At 57.8% G+C, this 16412-nt stretch overlaps 2 protein-coding genes across 8 annotated transcripts in view; one reads left to right on the forward strand and one right to left on the reverse strand.

The window, feature by feature from the left end:
- The window catches only part of FRMD8 (FERM domain containing 8), a 25719-nt gene extending 14492 nt beyond the window's left edge, over positions 1–11227 (reverse strand). The window contains exons 1-7 of one of the 3 annotated variants that reach the window (XM_011942505.1): positions 11043–11227; positions 10684–10768; positions 8278–8445; positions 4174–4275; positions 3756–3814; positions 3430–3596; positions 847–1068 (exon numbers count right to left, since the gene is read on the reverse strand). In XM_011942505.1, the coding sequence (XP_011797895.1) occupies positions 847–1068; positions 3430–3596; positions 3756–3814; positions 4174–4275; positions 8278–8445; positions 10684–10768 (803 nt within the window). In that variant the 5' untranslated portion in view covers positions 11043–11227. The remainder of the gene's footprint in view (positions 1–846; positions 1069–3429; positions 3597–3755; positions 3815–4173; positions 4276–8277; positions 8446–10683; positions 10769–11042) is intronic. The other 2 variants (XM_011942507.1, XM_011942506.1) reach the window with 2 other exon arrangements.
- A 3112-nt stretch (positions 11228–14339) lies between these two features.
- Positions 14340–16412, forward strand: part of SLC25A45 (solute carrier family 25, member 45) — an 8976-nt gene continuing 6903 nt past the window's right edge. For 2 of the 5 annotated variants that reach the window (XM_011942512.1, XM_011942509.1), the window contains exon 1: positions 15376–16127. In XM_011942512.1, the coding sequence (XP_011797902.1) occupies positions 16091–16127 (37 nt within the window). In that variant the 5' untranslated portion in view covers positions 15376–16090. Of the gene's footprint in view, positions 14739–15005; positions 15317–15366; positions 16168–16412 lie in introns of those variants that run through there. The other 3 variants (XM_011942510.1, XM_011942508.1, XM_011942511.1) reach the window with 3 other exon arrangements.

Consider the following 16412-nt stretch of genomic DNA (forward strand, 5'->3'; position numbering starts at 1 on the left):
AAAAAAAAAAAAAAAAAGCCAGGCATGGTGGTGCACACCTGTGGTCCCAGCTACTCAGGAGGCTTGCTTGAGCTCCGGAGGTCAAGCCTGCAATCAGCTATGATAGTGCCACTGCACTCCAGCCTGAGTGACAGAGCAAGACCCTGTCTCAAAACAAAAACAACCACATTCCTAAACTTTCCCTGACCGCTCCACAGCACCGCCCCCAGCTCAGCCGATGATGAAACCATCTGCCAGGGGCTCAGGCCAGTCCTCTCTGCCTCCTCTCCTTTGCTTCGTCCACTGCACATCCATCTGGCAAATCCTGTCACTCTGCCCGCAGATGCCCTGCATCTGACCATCTCACCTGTTCTGACCACAGGGCCCGAGCCACACCCCACCCTCTGGTCTCCTGGCTGCCACCTGTGCCCACTGACAGGCTCTCCTCAACCTCTCTGTTCTCGTCTCTCTCCACTAGAACGTCAGCTTCACCAGGCAGGGGCATGGTGTCTGGCTCAGAGGGGCCTCCAGCGCCCAGGGAGCGCGCGTGTGCACAGAGCTGTTTGTTAGACACCAACTGTGTGACAGAGACCGCTGGCTGAAGGCGAGGTCGGCCAGGCCAGTGACCAGGTGACTGTGCCAGGCAGGAGGAGAGGACCCATCCAAAGGGTCCCAGCCCCTGACAGGGGAAAGGGAAGGAGGACAGGTGCCCAGTTTGGGATGGTGGGGCCTGAGGTGCTCGGGACAAGACACCACTTCATGGGGACACAGTTCAGCTGGGGCAGAAGTGGGCTCACTGGCAGCTGTGCTAGCAAAGCCCAAGGACAGTCTGTGGGGGTTGGGGAACTGTGGTGCTATGCCTCTCACCCGTAGAAGGGCAGCTCGTGGCACTTGAAGAGGTAGGCACGGTAGTGGGTGCCCAGGGCGGCCTCACACCCACCATCGCTGCCGACCTCCTGCACCTGGCGGTAGGCGTTCAGCAGGCCCTGCTCACCCGGTCCGGCCCTGGTCCCGCGGCCCCGGAGGGCAGCAAAGAGACCCTGGCCCCGCTTACAGAGGTGGGCAGGGAGGAAGGAGTCCAGCTTCTCTCTGTGGAGGAAGGAAGATGGGTGCTAGCAGCCCAACTAGAGGTGCCAGGCTCACAGGGGAGGGCAGGGGAAGCAGGGCTGCCTGGAGGAAGCGGATATACATCTACTTCCAAATCAGACGCTGGGTAAGGAGCCCAGGAGGGGACCCAGGCACCAGAGGGGGTTCGGTTCTTGGCCCCTCTGTGAAGGGCAGACTCCAGGGCTGGCCTGCCTCTGCCACGAGCAGCTGTACAGCTGGTGAGACGCACCTCCTGTCCTGCTCCTGCTTCCTCTGTAGAGTGGGGATGGTGATGCCCCCACCTGTCCTGGGTGAGCTCCCCTGGCCCTAAAACCTGACAAGCTCTCCAAGTGCAGGCCTAGGACCGTGATGGGGCTCCCTACGAGGCCCACCTGGGGCTGTCCCTCTGGCCATCCAACCTGAGGTCACCATCTGAAGCCAAAGGCTCATCCTGCGGCTCCAGATGCCTGCATCTCCAGCCAGGAACAGGAACCCGGGCCCCCCGTTTCTGCACTTCCCACCAGTCCTGCCTTAGCCAGCAGCCTCTGCACTGTAGCCCCATGTGCACCAAGGTCCCCCACGGGACCTGGTCCTGTCTCCCAACCTTTCCTGCCTCCTGCCTGGTTGGCTACCACGTACCCACCCAGGAAACTCATAGCAGCCGAAGGGACAGACTTCACCCCTAGAAAGGAAGAACCCACCACCCTGAGCGCCCGCAGTGTGCCCTGCACTGCAGCGGTCCCCCTGCCCCCACCTGCAAGGGCACACAGACACACAGGGCAGCCAGGCAAGTGACAGAGGCCCAGGAGGCGGGCCCAGGTCTGCAGCTCACAGCAAAGGCGAGAGGCTGAGGGAAGGTCTGGAGGCCAAGCAAAGAGCACCCACTCGCGTGGAATCAGACTGCAGCAGGAGGGTTTCAGAGCAACGTCTGTGTCACCAAGTCAGGACCATTGGGATTTCTGAACTGGTGGAACTTTTTTTGTTGTTGTTGTTGAGACGGAGTCTCGCTCTATCACCCAAGCTGGAGTGCAGTGGCCGGATCTCAGCTCACTGCAAGCTCCGCCTCCCGGGTTCCCGCCATTCTCCTGCCTCAGCCTCCTGAGTAGCTGGGACTACAGGCGCCCGCCACCTCGCCCGGCTAGATTTTTGTATTTTTTTTTAGTAGAGACGGGGTTTCACCGTGTTAGCCAGGATGGTCTCGATCTCCTGACCTCGTGATCCGCCTGTCTCGGCCTCCCAAAGTGCTGGGATTACAGGCTTGAGCCACCGTGCCCGGCCCTGGTGGAACTTCTATAACCAAAACCAGTGCAGGGGTTTTAATGCTCTCAATGCTTTGTTCTGCCAGATAAAAACGTGAAAACGCCAATCTACAACCAGCACAGGCTCACAAAAGAAAGGGCATGTCCCCCCGACACATGAAGCAGGAGAGGCCCTGGCATAACCGCAGCTGATTCCCCACCTCAGGCAGCGGGTACTGTGTGGGCTGTGGACCAGCCATCAGATAAGCTGCAGTCAGAGCGCTCAGTTCTTTTTTTTTTTTTTTTTTTAAGACAGAGTCTCACTCTGTCGCCCAGGCTGGAGTGCAGTGACACACTCTTGGCTCACTGCAACCTCCACCTCCTGGGTTCAAGTGATTCTCCTGCCTCAGCCTCCCGAACAGCTGGGATTACAAGTGCACGCCACCACACCCGGCTACTTGTTGTTTTTAGTAGAGATGGGGTTTCACCATGTTGGCCAGGTTGGTCTCATACTCCTGACGTTAAGCGATTTGCCTGCCTTGGCTTCCCAAAATGTTGGGATTACAGGCGTGAGCCACCACGCCCAGCCCCTTCACTGGAATTATTTCTAAACCTCAGGATAATCCTCCATGAAGACCAGAGACTGGCCTGGGCTTTGGCAGGGCAGACTCAATCCTCACCACGCAAGGCCCGGCTAATTTACACAGCAGAGAGCTCGGCGCTTGGAGAGAGGGCTGGGAGGTGGACAACCAGCGTGCTGACTGCCTGGGGAACATCCCAGGAGTCTGGAACTAAGCTGGCCTGTTACTGGTGACAAAGGGTCAGTATTTGGTTGGTCTCTGGCTGTGACTCCAAAAGCCCAGCTCCTCTGACCTCGGCCGGAGGCAGGGCTCCAGATTCTTCTCCCCGACTTCACTTCACCTGAGGCTCCCGCCCAGGGCAGGTGAGGAAAAGGAGGCTGAGGGGCAGAGCAACTGCCTAGGGCCAGAGTGAGCATGCGGGGCTGAGGCCCCCTGACTCCAGGACCCTGCCCCCACCTTGCGAGACCGAAGACTGCTTGTAAGTTTGATTCCAAGGACAAACTCCCCCAGCCAGCGCCCCCGCCTCAGGTCACACAGGCCCTCACCTCAGGGCGCAGGCTGCCGGCTGGCCGGGCTGGTAGGGCCCGAGCTGGACGCGGCACACCAGGGCACCCAGAGCCTCGCAGTCCTCCACGTCGCACGGGTACCGCGCGGCCAGCACGTTGCCCTTGGCCTCCTCGTAGAGCAGCCGCAGGACCTCCTCGTCACGGATCTGCAGGCAGGTGTGGCAGGGAGAGCCGCTCAGCTGGGCTGGGGCAGGGAGAGCCGCTCAGCTGGGCTGGGGCAAGGTGCGAATGTCCAGGGGTCTAGGGACAAGGAGGCTGGGCACAAGGGGCCGGACCTGGTGGGGCCACCAAGGCTCCTGCCTCACCTGGAGTTCCCGCCGCTTTGGGAAGAATACGTTCCTTCGGAACTGCAGGAAAGGCTCATCTGGGGAGACAGGCTAGGTCACTGCCAGGCATCCCCATTCTGCTTAGCCCTCCCCTCTCCCCTGACTGGCCCAGGCCCCGGCTACCAACCACAGCTGAGAAAACCGGAGGGCTGTGCAGAGGGTGGAGTGCGCAGCTCATCCCAACGTGCCCCGGCAGCTCCCAGCCCACCCCCCACTGGGGCTTCTCTCAGGGACCCCTTCCTCCCCTGCCAGTGGTGGCTGTCGGAGCCTGGGGGAGACACAGGCCCTGCCCCTCAGTCAGGGCAGCTCCTTGCTGGCAGGACCCTGGCTGGGCTGGGAGCCAGAGCTGCAGACTCAGGTGGTCCCCAGGCAAGGACAGACAGGCAGCAGCACTGACCCATGGCCACGTCGTCGTCCGGGGCACTGGTGAAGCGCAGCAGCAGCTCCGGCCACTGGCGTCCCAGCTTGTAGGGCTGGTGCTTGGGTTTCAGCTGCACCTCTGCAGGACGAGATGGGGAGCGGCCCATGCAGCCTCCGGCCAGTCCAGCAGCTGCCCTCCCACCTATCACACTGCACAGCATGACGACAGTCACAACCAATAGTAACTGAGCAGGTGCCAAGGGTCCAGAGCCATTTACTCTGCAATAACCCTATCCCCCATTTCACCCACGAAGCAAATGAGCCTGAGAGGTCAAGTTCCTTGTCCAAAGTCACACAGCAAGCGACGAGGGTCTGGCTGCAGGCACAGCCAGCCACTACCTGTTCACTGCAGCCCCGGGGCAAGCTGAAGCTGGAGGCTGTGGCCAAAGGAAGGCGCTAGGGCACAAAGGAACCCGCAATGCCATCAGGAAGCAGAACCTGCAATTGGCAACTGGGGCCCAGAGGCCCGAGGGGCTGCCTTGCCCTCCCCCTGGCAGAGCCTGGGCCTCCCCGTCGTCACTTCCCACCCCCACCTCCAAGGAGCTCTAGCTGACCTTCCATCCTGCAAGCTCTGCACCTGTGGCCCATCCGCAACCCAGCTCCTGCCTGGCCCTCCCACCTTATCTCCTCTCACTGCCTCTCCTCTCCTGCCACCCTGGCCTTCTTAAATCTCCTGACTAGAATCTCAAGCCATCCCCAGCTTGCTTGTGCCAAGGCCTCTGCACCTGCTGTTCCTCTTTTCCTGAACTCCTTTGTCCCAGATCCTCCTGCAGCTGACTGAGGTCTTAGTTCAAGGGCTGCCTTCCCTGGACCCCTAACTACTAAGGCAGCCCCTCCTCAAAATTTGCCATCACCCTGATGGTGCCACATCTGTTTGCCTTCACAGACTGATCACTACCTGACATTCCCTGCTGCTGCCACCCACAGGGCTGTGGACTTGTCCACTGCTGTATCCCTGGGGCGCAGTGACCTCACCAGCGGTTGGCAGAATGACCAAGTGCACCAGTCCAGCCCCTCAAACTCCAGGCTGCCCCATGCCCACTGCTCTGGACCCAGAACTCAGTGCCTCAGGCCAGGAGGGATAAAGCCTTTCAGCTCACACACCAGCACCCACCAAAAAACAGTGGCCATGGGGGTCTCTGCCTTCGAGAGGTGTGAGGCCACTTTCAAGTTCATCCAGAGATGTATGGGGTATCTGTCACCCGGGTACAGGAGCCAGCGCTTGCTTCAAGCCTCCTGAGCCCTGCCTGATCCACATCTCCCCGCTCTACCCTTCCGCGGTCCCCACTGATGGCCGATCGCCTCTCCTGCCGGCCTGAGGCCAGGGGTCCTTGTCTCTGCTCTTTGGGCTATCTGGGCCTTCCACCTGGAAGAGCAGTCACAGCCTCCAGTTGGGCCCCCCTGCCCACAGCCCTTCCACCCACCCCTGCATCCAGCCTCTGCAGCCCTTTCTCATCCCATCATTTCTAGTCCAGATTTCCCAGAGGCTCCACAGCCCTCCTTTACAACCTAAACCCCGAGCCCCACCCATGTCACCACCTCCAGTAGGGAAACACCATTTAGTTACCCCCAATAGTCGCCTCCCCATTGACTGGGTGAAAGGGCTCCATCAACACCCCTCCTGGAGTCCTCACGCTCTCTCTGTCTGGAAACTCAAAGGATGTCAGGGTTGGAGGACACAGAGATCACCCACTTTACAGCGGGGAAACTGAAGCTCGGGAAGGCACAATGCCTGAGGCCACATGGGGCTAGTGGCTAAACTAGCAACAGAGCTCTGCTTCCTAAACCTCCCTTCACCATACTTTAGGCCCTAAAGTTCCAATGGTGGTTGGGCGCGGTGGCTTACGCCTGTAATCCCAGCACTTTGGGAGGCTGAGGCGGGTGGATCACTTGAGGTCAGGAGTTTGAGACCAGCCTGGTCAACATGGCAAAACCCCGTCTCCACTAAAAATACAAAAATTAGCCAGGCGTGGTGTCACTTGCTTGTAATCCCAGCTACTCGGGAGGCTGAGGCAGGAGAATCGCTTGAACCCAAGAGGCGGAGGTTGAGTGAGCCAGGATTGCACCACTGCACTCCAACCTGGGCAACAGAATGAGACTCTGTCTCAAAAAAATAAAAAATAAATAAATAAAATAAAGTTAAGTTCCACCAGTGCCTTCCCTCCTGTATTCCCAGCATCTAGAATACCACGTAGCCTGAGAGAGGCTTTGCACGTCCTCGTGGAACGAGCGCAGTAACTGACTAGATGGGGCCCAGGGACACCCTGGAGACAAGGATGCCCTTCCTGCTGTCTACAGCCCAGCCCTGACCAGCCTTAACCCCAAGCCCCAGCAGCTCAAAAGACTCCTTCCTGTCTTCAGTGCAGTCCCAGAGACTTCCAGATGGGGCCTTCCTGCCTGGAGGCTGTTATCTAAATGGGACGGACGGAAGGTCCCTGGAGCCCTGTTCCATGCAGAGCGACAATGGCATTGAGAAGGCTAAGTCCTGCCAAAACATCCGGCATGAAGGGCAGCTCCAGAAGACGGCGCCCCTCCCTGCCCTTGCAGGGCACTCACGGCCCGGGAGCATCTGTCACTGGTTCACCCCACCAGGAGTGTGGGGGCAGGGGGACAAGGGTTCTGGGAGGCCCAAGTCACAGCTGAAGTGGCTTTTCAACCTCCCTGAAGCCAGCCTGGGAACAGAGTGGGTGCTGACTTTGTGCCGGGGTCTTCTGCCACCATCCTCCTGTGTGGGCTGGGCAACAAAGCAGCCCATTCATGTTAGTTCCAGCCTCCGGCTGTGGGACAGCGGGAATGTGGTGAGGAGGGAGCGGGACAGAGGAGGTGAGAGGAGGAGGCAGGCTGCCCAGCAGGCTCTGGGAGCTTCTTGAGGCAGGGCAGGGGCCAACCCATGCAGAACTGTACCCCTAGCTTTCAGACACAAACCAAGGGGCCCACAGTCCTGACCCAAGGCCTGAAGGTGAAGGAGAGGTGACTGGGCTGGGCATGGGGTGGCCAAGGAGCCAGGGCAGCAGGAAGAGGGTGGGCGAGAACCTCCCAACAGCAGCTGAGCAGGAAGCTCCTACTGGCAGAGGGGAGGGGACGGAGGGAAGGATAAGGGTGGGGAACGGGGGTGCCAAATGTTCCCTCTCCCCCCACCAGCAACCTCAGAAGCCATAACTGCTGGGGGCCCCTTGGGCCTGACCCAGGCTGTCCTGGGACTGATCACCCGCTTCTTGCCTGTGTTCCTCTGCAACGAAGTGAATGTGTAAGCTAAGAAAACTCGCCTGGCCATGGCACCGATTTACTAAATGACGACATGAGGCAGCCTCTTCCTTGACCCCCTCCTGTGCGAACCAGCAGGCTCAGAGACCCTGTTCACTGAGGGACCCCGGGCTGAGGGTCTAGAGAGCCACTGCCCCCAAGTCCCTCCATCTGGCAATCTCAGCCTGAAAGGGCAGGATGTGGGCGGTCACGAGGCCAGCCAGGCAGGGCTGGAGGCCCCCCTCCCAGAGAAGTCAAGTCTCTACTCTTCCCACCCTCACTAAGAGCCTCAGGGTCAGAGAGGCCAACTTCCTGGGCCATGTCCCTTCTCCTCCCTGTCCCCAAGGAACAGAAACAGTTCAAAGAGGCCGACCGGGAAGCCACTCAGGCCTGAATCTGTCTTGCTCCTGCCACACAGTGGTCTCATCACCTTAACCACAACTTCCTCATCTGCAAGACTGGCCTGGGCCTGAGGATAAGGTGAGAAATCAAGGCTCCCAAACACCACCCCGGTTGTGGCAAAGGTTATGCTCCGCAGACAAGGCCCCCTTCCTCCCTCCCTCCTGCAGTACTGTTCCCAGACCACCCAGCCCCAGCATGACCTGGGGGGCAGGCGTGGCCACTCCTCCACCACCCGCAGAAAGACAGACAGCAGGGCCAGGAGCGGGGGCCTTCTCAGGGCTCTAGGTGCTTAGATTAGTGGACAGCTCAGGATAAACCCAAGTCCCACCTTCCCCCATGTGCAGTGGCCAGCGGCTCCAAACACTGCCCCCTCCCTCCTGTACTGGTCGGTGCTCTCCCAACCCTCCAGCCTGGGCTCCTCACTGCCAATCCTTACCCAGCAGAGGGGAGACCAGCCAGAGCGCGAAGACATCCAGGGCAATGTCCGGGAGCTGCAGGACCTCGCGGACGGCGCGGTGCAGCTCATGGGCACTGAGCGAGGGTAGGTTCTCCACAGCCAGGGGCACCACCGTGTCATCCGCCAGGTATACCAGCACGTCAGCCGCTGTGATGGAGGCCAGGCAGGCTCAGCTGAGGCCTCTGCCTGGCACAACCAGGCCAGGCCAACCAGGTACCCTCTACCACCCACTGGGGCTGGAGCCCCCACCCTACACCCCTCAGGGGTGACCAGGGCTACACTCGTGAGACAGAGTCCACACCAGAGGCAGAGCCCCAGCAGCCCCAAAAGACCCTATTATGGCTGCTGTCTATTAGTGCTTCCTTGACACCCTCAAACCACCCAGAAACCCAGTAACTCCTGCCCAGAGACCAGCCCCACCCCAATCCCCCAAGATTCAAATTAAGCCTGGCCATTGCAAACCTGCCCCTCACCGCCATAGCTGCCCCAAGGATTCAGCTGTTCTTCTGCCCTGAACAAGAACATTCCACAGATGTGAAACTACGGCACAGAGAGGCTGAAACCATCCTGAGGCTATGGCAGTTAGTCTGTCTGGCTGGCAGGAGCGAGAGCTGGTAACCCACTGCTGTCCTTAGGCAAGTCTCTCTCTGACTCAGGCTAAGATGGGAAGAGAGGATTCCTTAGGTCACTCAGGTTAAAGCAAGTTCTCAGCTTCCTTAAGACTCTTCAAGTCTTAGGACTCTTTAAGCCTCAGGAGTCAATATTGGGTCTTTCAGGTCAGCCTGAAGCAGCCTAGGGAAGAACAGCCCAAATAGCTGAGTTCCCTGTGACAATTGATGGGTTCCAGAGCCAAACGGAGACACCTAGAAGAGCAACCAGATTCAAATGCCCAACCCTGGGACTGCAGGCAAGGTGAAGGAACACCGAGCTTTGGGGCCGACATACTCGGGTTCCCATCCTTGCCTGGTCGCTGGCCAACTTCAGCGAGTCAATTTAAGTGTCAGTTGCCTCATCTGTAAAAGTAGAGCTAATACTCCTCCCTCCAAGAGTGTGTGGAAGGGCACGGTTTCTCGTCTACACAAGGGAAGGTGCTTCTTGGACCCCAGTCTGTTATGCTCCAGCAGCTACTCTCAGAGATCAAAAAATCACTTCCAGGAGGAAGTTCCACTTCACAGGCAAGAATCTTCCAGGTTCAGATCCACTTCACAGGCAAGGAGAACTGAGGCACTGGAAGCTGCAGTACGTGATCACCTGGAGAGCTTCCATGGCCTGCCTGCGACTTAACCTCCCTAGGGCCCAGTTTCCCCCCATCAAGTGAAGATCATGATCCCTGCTTTTTTTTTTTGAGATGATGGAGTTTCACTCTTGTTGCCCAGGCTGGAGTGCAATGGTGCGATCTCAGCTCACCACAACCTCCGCCTCTCGGGTTCAAGCGATTCTCCTGCCTCAGCCTCCTGAGTAGCTGAGATTTCAGGTATGTGCCACCATGCCCAGCTAATTTTGCATTTTAAGTAGAGACGGGGTTTCTCCATGTTGGTCAGGCTGGTCTTGAACTCTTGACTTCAAGTGATCTGCTTGCCTCGGCCTCCCAAAGTGCTGGGATTACAGGCGTGAGCTACTGTGCCCGGCCTGATCCCTGCTTTCAAAAGGCTATTTGGGAGAAAGAAATGACACAGCTGAGTGCGGTGGCTCACACCTGTAATCCCAGCACTGTGGGAGGCCAAGGCCAGCAGATCACGAGGTCAGGTGATCGAGACCATCTTGGCTAACACGGTGAAACCCCATCTTTACTAAAAATACAAAAAATTAGCCGGGAGTGGTGGCGGGTGCCTGTAGTCCCAGCTACTCAGGAGGCAGAGCTTGCAGTGAGCCAAGATCGCGCCACCGCACTCTAGCCTGGGCAACAGAGTGAGACTCGGAAAGACAGAAAGAGAGAGAGAAAGAGAGGAAAGAAAAGAACGAACAAACACAAAGAAAGGACACAGAGAAAGTGAATGTGTCACTTTTCTGTCTATGTTGCCCAGGCTGGTCTCCAACTCTTGGGCACATGTGGTCTGCCCACCTTGGCCTCCCAAAGTTCTAGGATTACAGGTGTGAACCACATCAGACCTCACTTTTCATTCATACAATCTCATTTGAATCTCACAGCTATGTTAAATAAGCTCATTTTACAAATGAGTGTGAGATTCACGAGGACCCAACCTGGCCAGTAACCTAGTGACAGAGCCTCTGACTTCTGTGAGTTTTCCACATCTGAATGTACCTTATTATTTCTTAGTTGATACATAAATTATCTTTAATGAAAAAGAAGACAAGCCAGAGCCACTTCTCCAGGGCTAGGGTCCCAGGAGGGTGTGGAAGAGAGGAGATGCGGGCGGGACCCACCTCGGGCTCCCACGGACGACACGCTGCTTCGGTGGGACCGCTCAGCGAGGCCGGGCTGCCCGGTACTGCCTTCTGTCCCGTCCATCTGCAAAGGCAAAAAGAAACAGCAGTTACCGGGAGCCAGGGATGGGGGGTTGGAGGTCTCCTCAAGCTCTCAGTGAGGACGGTAAGGGGTCCCGGGCTGGGTTCGCAAGGTTGAGCGGCGCTGCCTGGAGGGACCAAGAGTGCAGACCAGGCACTGGTGGGAGGCGTGCGGGTTGCTACGGTCAAGAACGGAGGTCGACCGGGATGCCCAGGCAGGACAAGGCGCACCCCCAGCCGGGGACAGAGGCCCAGGCCAGACGTCGCCGTGCTCTCACCTCGCAGGGACACAGAGCCAGCCACCTGAGAGGCCAGGCTCCTGCCCGGAATCCGGCCCCGCCGCCAAGCCCGCCACCGGCCGCACTCTGGCTCCAGCTAAGGACCCAGCCGACCGGGAAGCTACGCGGAAGCCGAGGCGGGAGGAAGCGCGGCGCGCGAGGCCCCGCCCCTCCGGCCCGTGGGAGCCAATGGGAGCCCAGGGCCGCCCCGCGCGGCCCGCGCAGGCCCGGACGCCCGCCTCGCGTGTCTCGTCACGCTAGTGGGGTGGCGGCGTCAAGTACCAGCCCCGCCACCACCCGAGTGATCCGGGGCGAGTTTCCCCTCACAGAGGCCCCGAGGGTTGGCCTGTAAGAGGGTTTGGCGAAGATTCGAGAATCAGGCTAGGGGCGTTGGCATGCCCACGCTGGGACTTCGGGCTAGTTCCCTGCCTGTGAAATGGACACTTCGTGGCACGTGCCAGGGATCCACGCGGCGCTGGCAGTGCCCTGTAACGTAGCTCTCTCGGAAGTGGTCAGGAGAATGGGTCCTGGCCTGGTCTCATCCTGGACAAGTCCCTTCTCCTCTGGGCCTCCGTTTTCCTCATCTGTAAAATGAGGAGGTTGAACTCAAGGACTCCCAAGGACTATCCCTACTCTCAAGTGATTATTAATATATGTCTATGTCAGAAAACCAGGATAGACACTCTGATTTTCCAGGGAGCAGTCACATGAGCCCTTGCTATCTTACATAACAGCCTGGGAGATGTTGAGGTGTTCCCAGGCTGGGAGGAGACTTGGGGCCCCAAAGAGGCAGGCGTGAAACCACCTACCCTCAGCGCCATGTCACTGACGTGTCCTGGTAGTGCAGCGTGTGTGCATCTGAGATGTGGAACTCAGGGAGAAAAATAAGTCCATGGAGCACCTTCTGGGGCCAGAGGAACCAGAAGTTGTCTCAAGTGACAGCAGTGGGCTTGGTGATCAGGAACAGAGGGCAGTGGGTTCACTTTGCCTTGGTTCCCTGGGATTGGAAAGCAGCTCTAGCTCCTGGCCAAGTCCTGCCTTCTTCGGCATGTGAACCAGCTCTGCCTGCCCTCCTGTGATCCACACTGCCCCACAGCTGAGCCCATGACACCACATCTGCCTTGCTGATGTGACCTAAGGACTTGAGGAACTCAGACGTGGGCTGCAGGGAAGGGTGTCCAGTGAGGGCAGGCATCTCCTTCCTGGTGCTCAGCTCTGGGACCCTCAGACCAAGACACACTGTATCTCCATGGCCTCTCGACCCAGCTGGAGTGAAGTGGGAGCAGAAGAGTTCAGTGTTGTTTTGAATGCTTACTGGATGCAGGGCCTGTGCTAGGTCAGGGGATGGAGACTGAGGGGAGACATGGCCCTGCCCTCAGGAAGTGTCTGTTGTGGTTTAATTGGTGAGTTGAGGAAGAGGGGAAAGAGGAAGAAGCCCAGGAGAACAGCACATTTAAAACCACAGCACTTTGGGAGGCCAAGGCAGGAGGATCACCTGAGGGCAGGAGTTCAAGAGCAGCCTGGGGAACATAGTGAGACCCCATCTGTAAAAAAAACCCCAAAAATCAGCCAGATGTGGTGGCACACATCTGTGGTCCTAGCCATTCAGGAGCCTGAGGTGGGAGGATCGCTGGAGCCCAGGAGTTCAAGATCACAGTGAGCTCTGATAGTGCCATCCTGCCCCTGTACTCCAGCCTGGACAACAGCGAGACTCTGTCTCCAAAAAAATAAATAAAACCACAGAAGATCACAGCATTGCTTTAAGAACTATGAAATGCTATAAGCAGGAAAAGTCTTGCTGTGTGTGGGGCACTGGGCCAGGCCCTTTCCCCGTTTCCTGTGTCATTCTCATGCCTCCTGAGAGTGGAAATAAGTATTAGCAGTTGCCATTTATGTGCCAGCCACTTTTTACAGTGCTTTAATCCTTAGAACTCACTAAAAGGTGAGTATCGTATCTCTGTTTTATGTCAACGACTGACACCGGGGAGTCTCTGTGGTGGTGGTGGGGAGGCTAGAACCCGGGTCTAGCCAAGGAGGGTCACTGGGAGAGAGTCCGGGAGGCTGTTGGTGGGGAAGGAAAGGCATTCCAGGTAGTGGGAACTGCACGAGCATGGTTAGGACCCCAGGAAAGACCCCGCTGTGTCAGAGCACAGCAGGTGGGTGGCACCGTGGGGGAGGCCTTGAACCCCAGGATGACAGATATGGGGCAGGTGTGTCAGACAGTAAGAACATTTCGGAGGCTGTGAGCTAGAGATTCACAAGATGACGCCATGCGTGGGTGGGCTTCCCTTCAGGAAGGCCCTAGGGAAGTGGGAATGAGGGTCTTGAACTGGGGTGAGGCGGTGAGATTGAAAAAGAGAATGAGACCCATTCTGAAGTGAGGGAGGAGGTGGCCTCCAGCCTTTAGAGCCGAGAGGCTTCGACATCAGTCAGCCCGACTGCTGTCCTACTTTGGCAAACAGGAATAGACCCCAAGGCCCACAGAAGGGGCTGCTTAACATCGCTCGGGGAGATCATGTAACCGCCCACTGGGTTCACCTTACCCTCTGCCTAGACAGAGCCCATTTGTCAAGACAAGGGAATTGCAATAAGGAGAATTTAATTCATGCAGAGCTGGCTGTACGAGAGACTGGAGTTTTATTGTTACTCAAATCAGTCTCCCTGAGAATTCCAGGATGGAGTTTTTAAGGATAATTTGGTGGGTAGGGGCCGGCGAGTTGAAAGTGTTGATTGGTTAGGTCTCAGATGAAATCATAGGGCGTTGAAGCTGTCCTCTTGTGCTGAGTCAGGTCCTGGGTGGGGGCCACAAGACCAGATGAGCCAGTTTATGGATCTGAGTGGTGCCCGCTGATCCATCAAGTGCAGGGTCTGCAAAATATCTCAGGCCCTGATCTGAGCTTTTACAATAGTGATGTTATTCCCAGGAGCAATTTGGGGAGGGTCAGAATCTTGCAGTCTCCAGCTGCGTGACTCTTAAACCATAATTTCTAATCTTGTGGCTGGCTAATTTGTTAGCCCTACAAAGGCGGTCTAGTCCCCAGGCAGGAACAGGTTTTGTTTTGGGAAAGGGCTGTTATCATCTTTGTTTCAAAGCTAAACTAGAAACTGAGTTCCTCCCAGTTAGTTCCACCTATGGCCAGGAGTGAAAAAGGACAGCTTGGAGGTTAGAAGCAAGATGGAGTCAGTTAGGTCAGATCTCTTTCACTGTAATAAATGTATCAGTTGTAGCTTCCCCCACCCCGAGACAGAGTCTCTCTGTGTCGTCCGGGCTGGAGTGCAGTGGCGTGATCTTGGCTCACTGCAACCGCCGCCTCTCGGGTTCAAGTGATTCTTCTGCATCAGCCTCCCAAGTAGCTGGGACTACAGGCACCTGCCACCACACCTGGCTAATTTTTGTATTTTTGGAAGAGACGGGGTTTCACTATGTTAGTCAGGCTGGTCTCGAACTCCTGACCTCAGGTGATCCGTCTGCCTCAGCCTCCCAAAGTGCTGGGATTACAGGCGTGAGCCACTGCACCCTGAGCCACTGCACCCGGCCTGTATCAGTTATACTTTCTGCAAAGGCAGTTTCAGGAATAAGAAGCAGAACCAGGACTGCAGCCCAAGCCACCACGAGAGGCCAGTCTTTGGGGATGGTCTTTCAGGACAATATTTGCGGGTGGCCCAAGGAGCCCCAGGCAGTTCCAGAGGGAGGAGGTGGGAGGTCCTGTTTCCAGAATCTGTCCACCCACGAGAAAGCAGCAGGGGTGGCTGGGTTCTGCCTTGGCCACAGTGAGAGGAGAAGTGTGAGCAGGACTGGGCCTTGGGCGTCTCCCATAGGAGACTAGGAGCTGCAGGGAGAGCTGGAGAGGATGATGCAGGTGTCACTGGGCCTTGATGTTCCCCAGGGCCGTTTGGCGGTGAGAAGAGGGAACTGGAGCCCCAAGGCTGTGGCTGATGCTGCTCGCTGACATTTCCGTTCAGTCACTCAGGATTTATTGAGCGCCCACCCCGTGCCACCCACTGTGAACAGAACACCCAGAGATCCCTGCCCAGACAGACAAGTTCTTCCCATCACATGTTGGGGTGATAACTGTGATGGAGAAAGAGAGGAAGAGCCAGCGGTGCCTCCGGCTGGGGAGGCGGGACAGACCTCACCGAGGTGGTGACATTTGAGCCACAGCTGAAAGGGTGCCAGGGCAAGAGTGCCCAGGAAGAGGGAAGAGCCTGGAGGCAGAAGGCTGACTGAAGAAGAATCTGGAGGCTCGGGTGGCTGCAGCAGAGAAAGCAAGGGGGTGGGTGGCAGGACGTGAGGTCAGAGGAGAATGGGCGGCACCCTGTGGCTCACAGATCCTTGAAAGGGTTTTGGTTTGGACTGAGCACAACGGGGCCATTGCAGATCAACACGCACTTTAAATGATCAAAACCCCCATCTTTCCCCTGGGAAGGAGGAGGCCAAGGCAGGCTGTGTTTCTGACTCACACGGGGGAGTCGGGGAAGTCGTAAACAACCCTGGAGAGAACAGCCAGGCCTGGTGAGTCACTCCTGGGAGTGGCTCCTCTCCACCCTGCCACGCAGCCGGCAACTGCGGGCTGGGCCTACCCCCTGGTGGCCATGCTCCCTCCGCACCTGGCCTATCTCTGTGGCATGGGGGCGGCCGTGCCCCTTGGTGGCGATGAATGGGAGTGGAGCTGGGCTGGCTGGGCAGGCAGGGGCTTGCCTCTTGCTGACTAAGGCAACCCTGGAGGGGCCCGACCATGGGGCAGGGACCCAGTTGCCATCTCCAGAGCCAGGATCATTGGCCAGGCTGGGGAATCAGGGCCCCTGTGGTCCTGGCACGCCTGGCTCATGAGACTGTAGTCTGCACGACTCCTCCAGGTGGCCAGGGTCACCAGATCTGGCTCGCTCCCCTCTGCCAGTTGCTGGAGGTCCGGGCACCAGGCCACATCTCACCTTCCTGCCAGGGTTAAACATTAGTGGGAGATTATCAGCGTGGGCCAGGGGAGGGAGAGGGGGAAATTCAACTCTGTCTCCTTTGCTGGAGCCGCCAGTTTCTGCAAGCCCAGACAATGCCGGTGGAGGAGTTTGTGGCTGGCTGGATCTCTGGTGAGACATTTTTCTTCCTTCTGTCACATCACACCCAATGGTAGGTCACTCCCTGGGGAAGATGGGTGACATGGGAGGAGTGGAGACCAAAGTCTGAGTTCCGGCCTGGCAGGAGGATCACTTGAGCCCGGGAGTTTGAGACCAGTCTGGGCAACATAGGGAGGCCCCTGTCTCTACAAAAAATCAAAAAACAGGCCAGGCGCGGTGGCTCAAGCCTGTAATCCCAGCACTTTGGGAGGCCGAGACGGGCGGATCACGAGGTCAGGTGATCGAGACCATCTTGGC

The sequence above is a fragment of the Colobus angolensis genome, unplaced genomic scaffold (genome assembly GCF_000951035.1).
Source record: "Colobus angolensis palliatus isolate OR3802 unplaced genomic scaffold, Cang.pa_1.0 Scaffold21, whole genome shotgun sequence".
NCBI lineage: Eukaryota > Metazoa > Chordata > Mammalia > Primates > Cercopithecidae > Colobus > Colobus angolensis.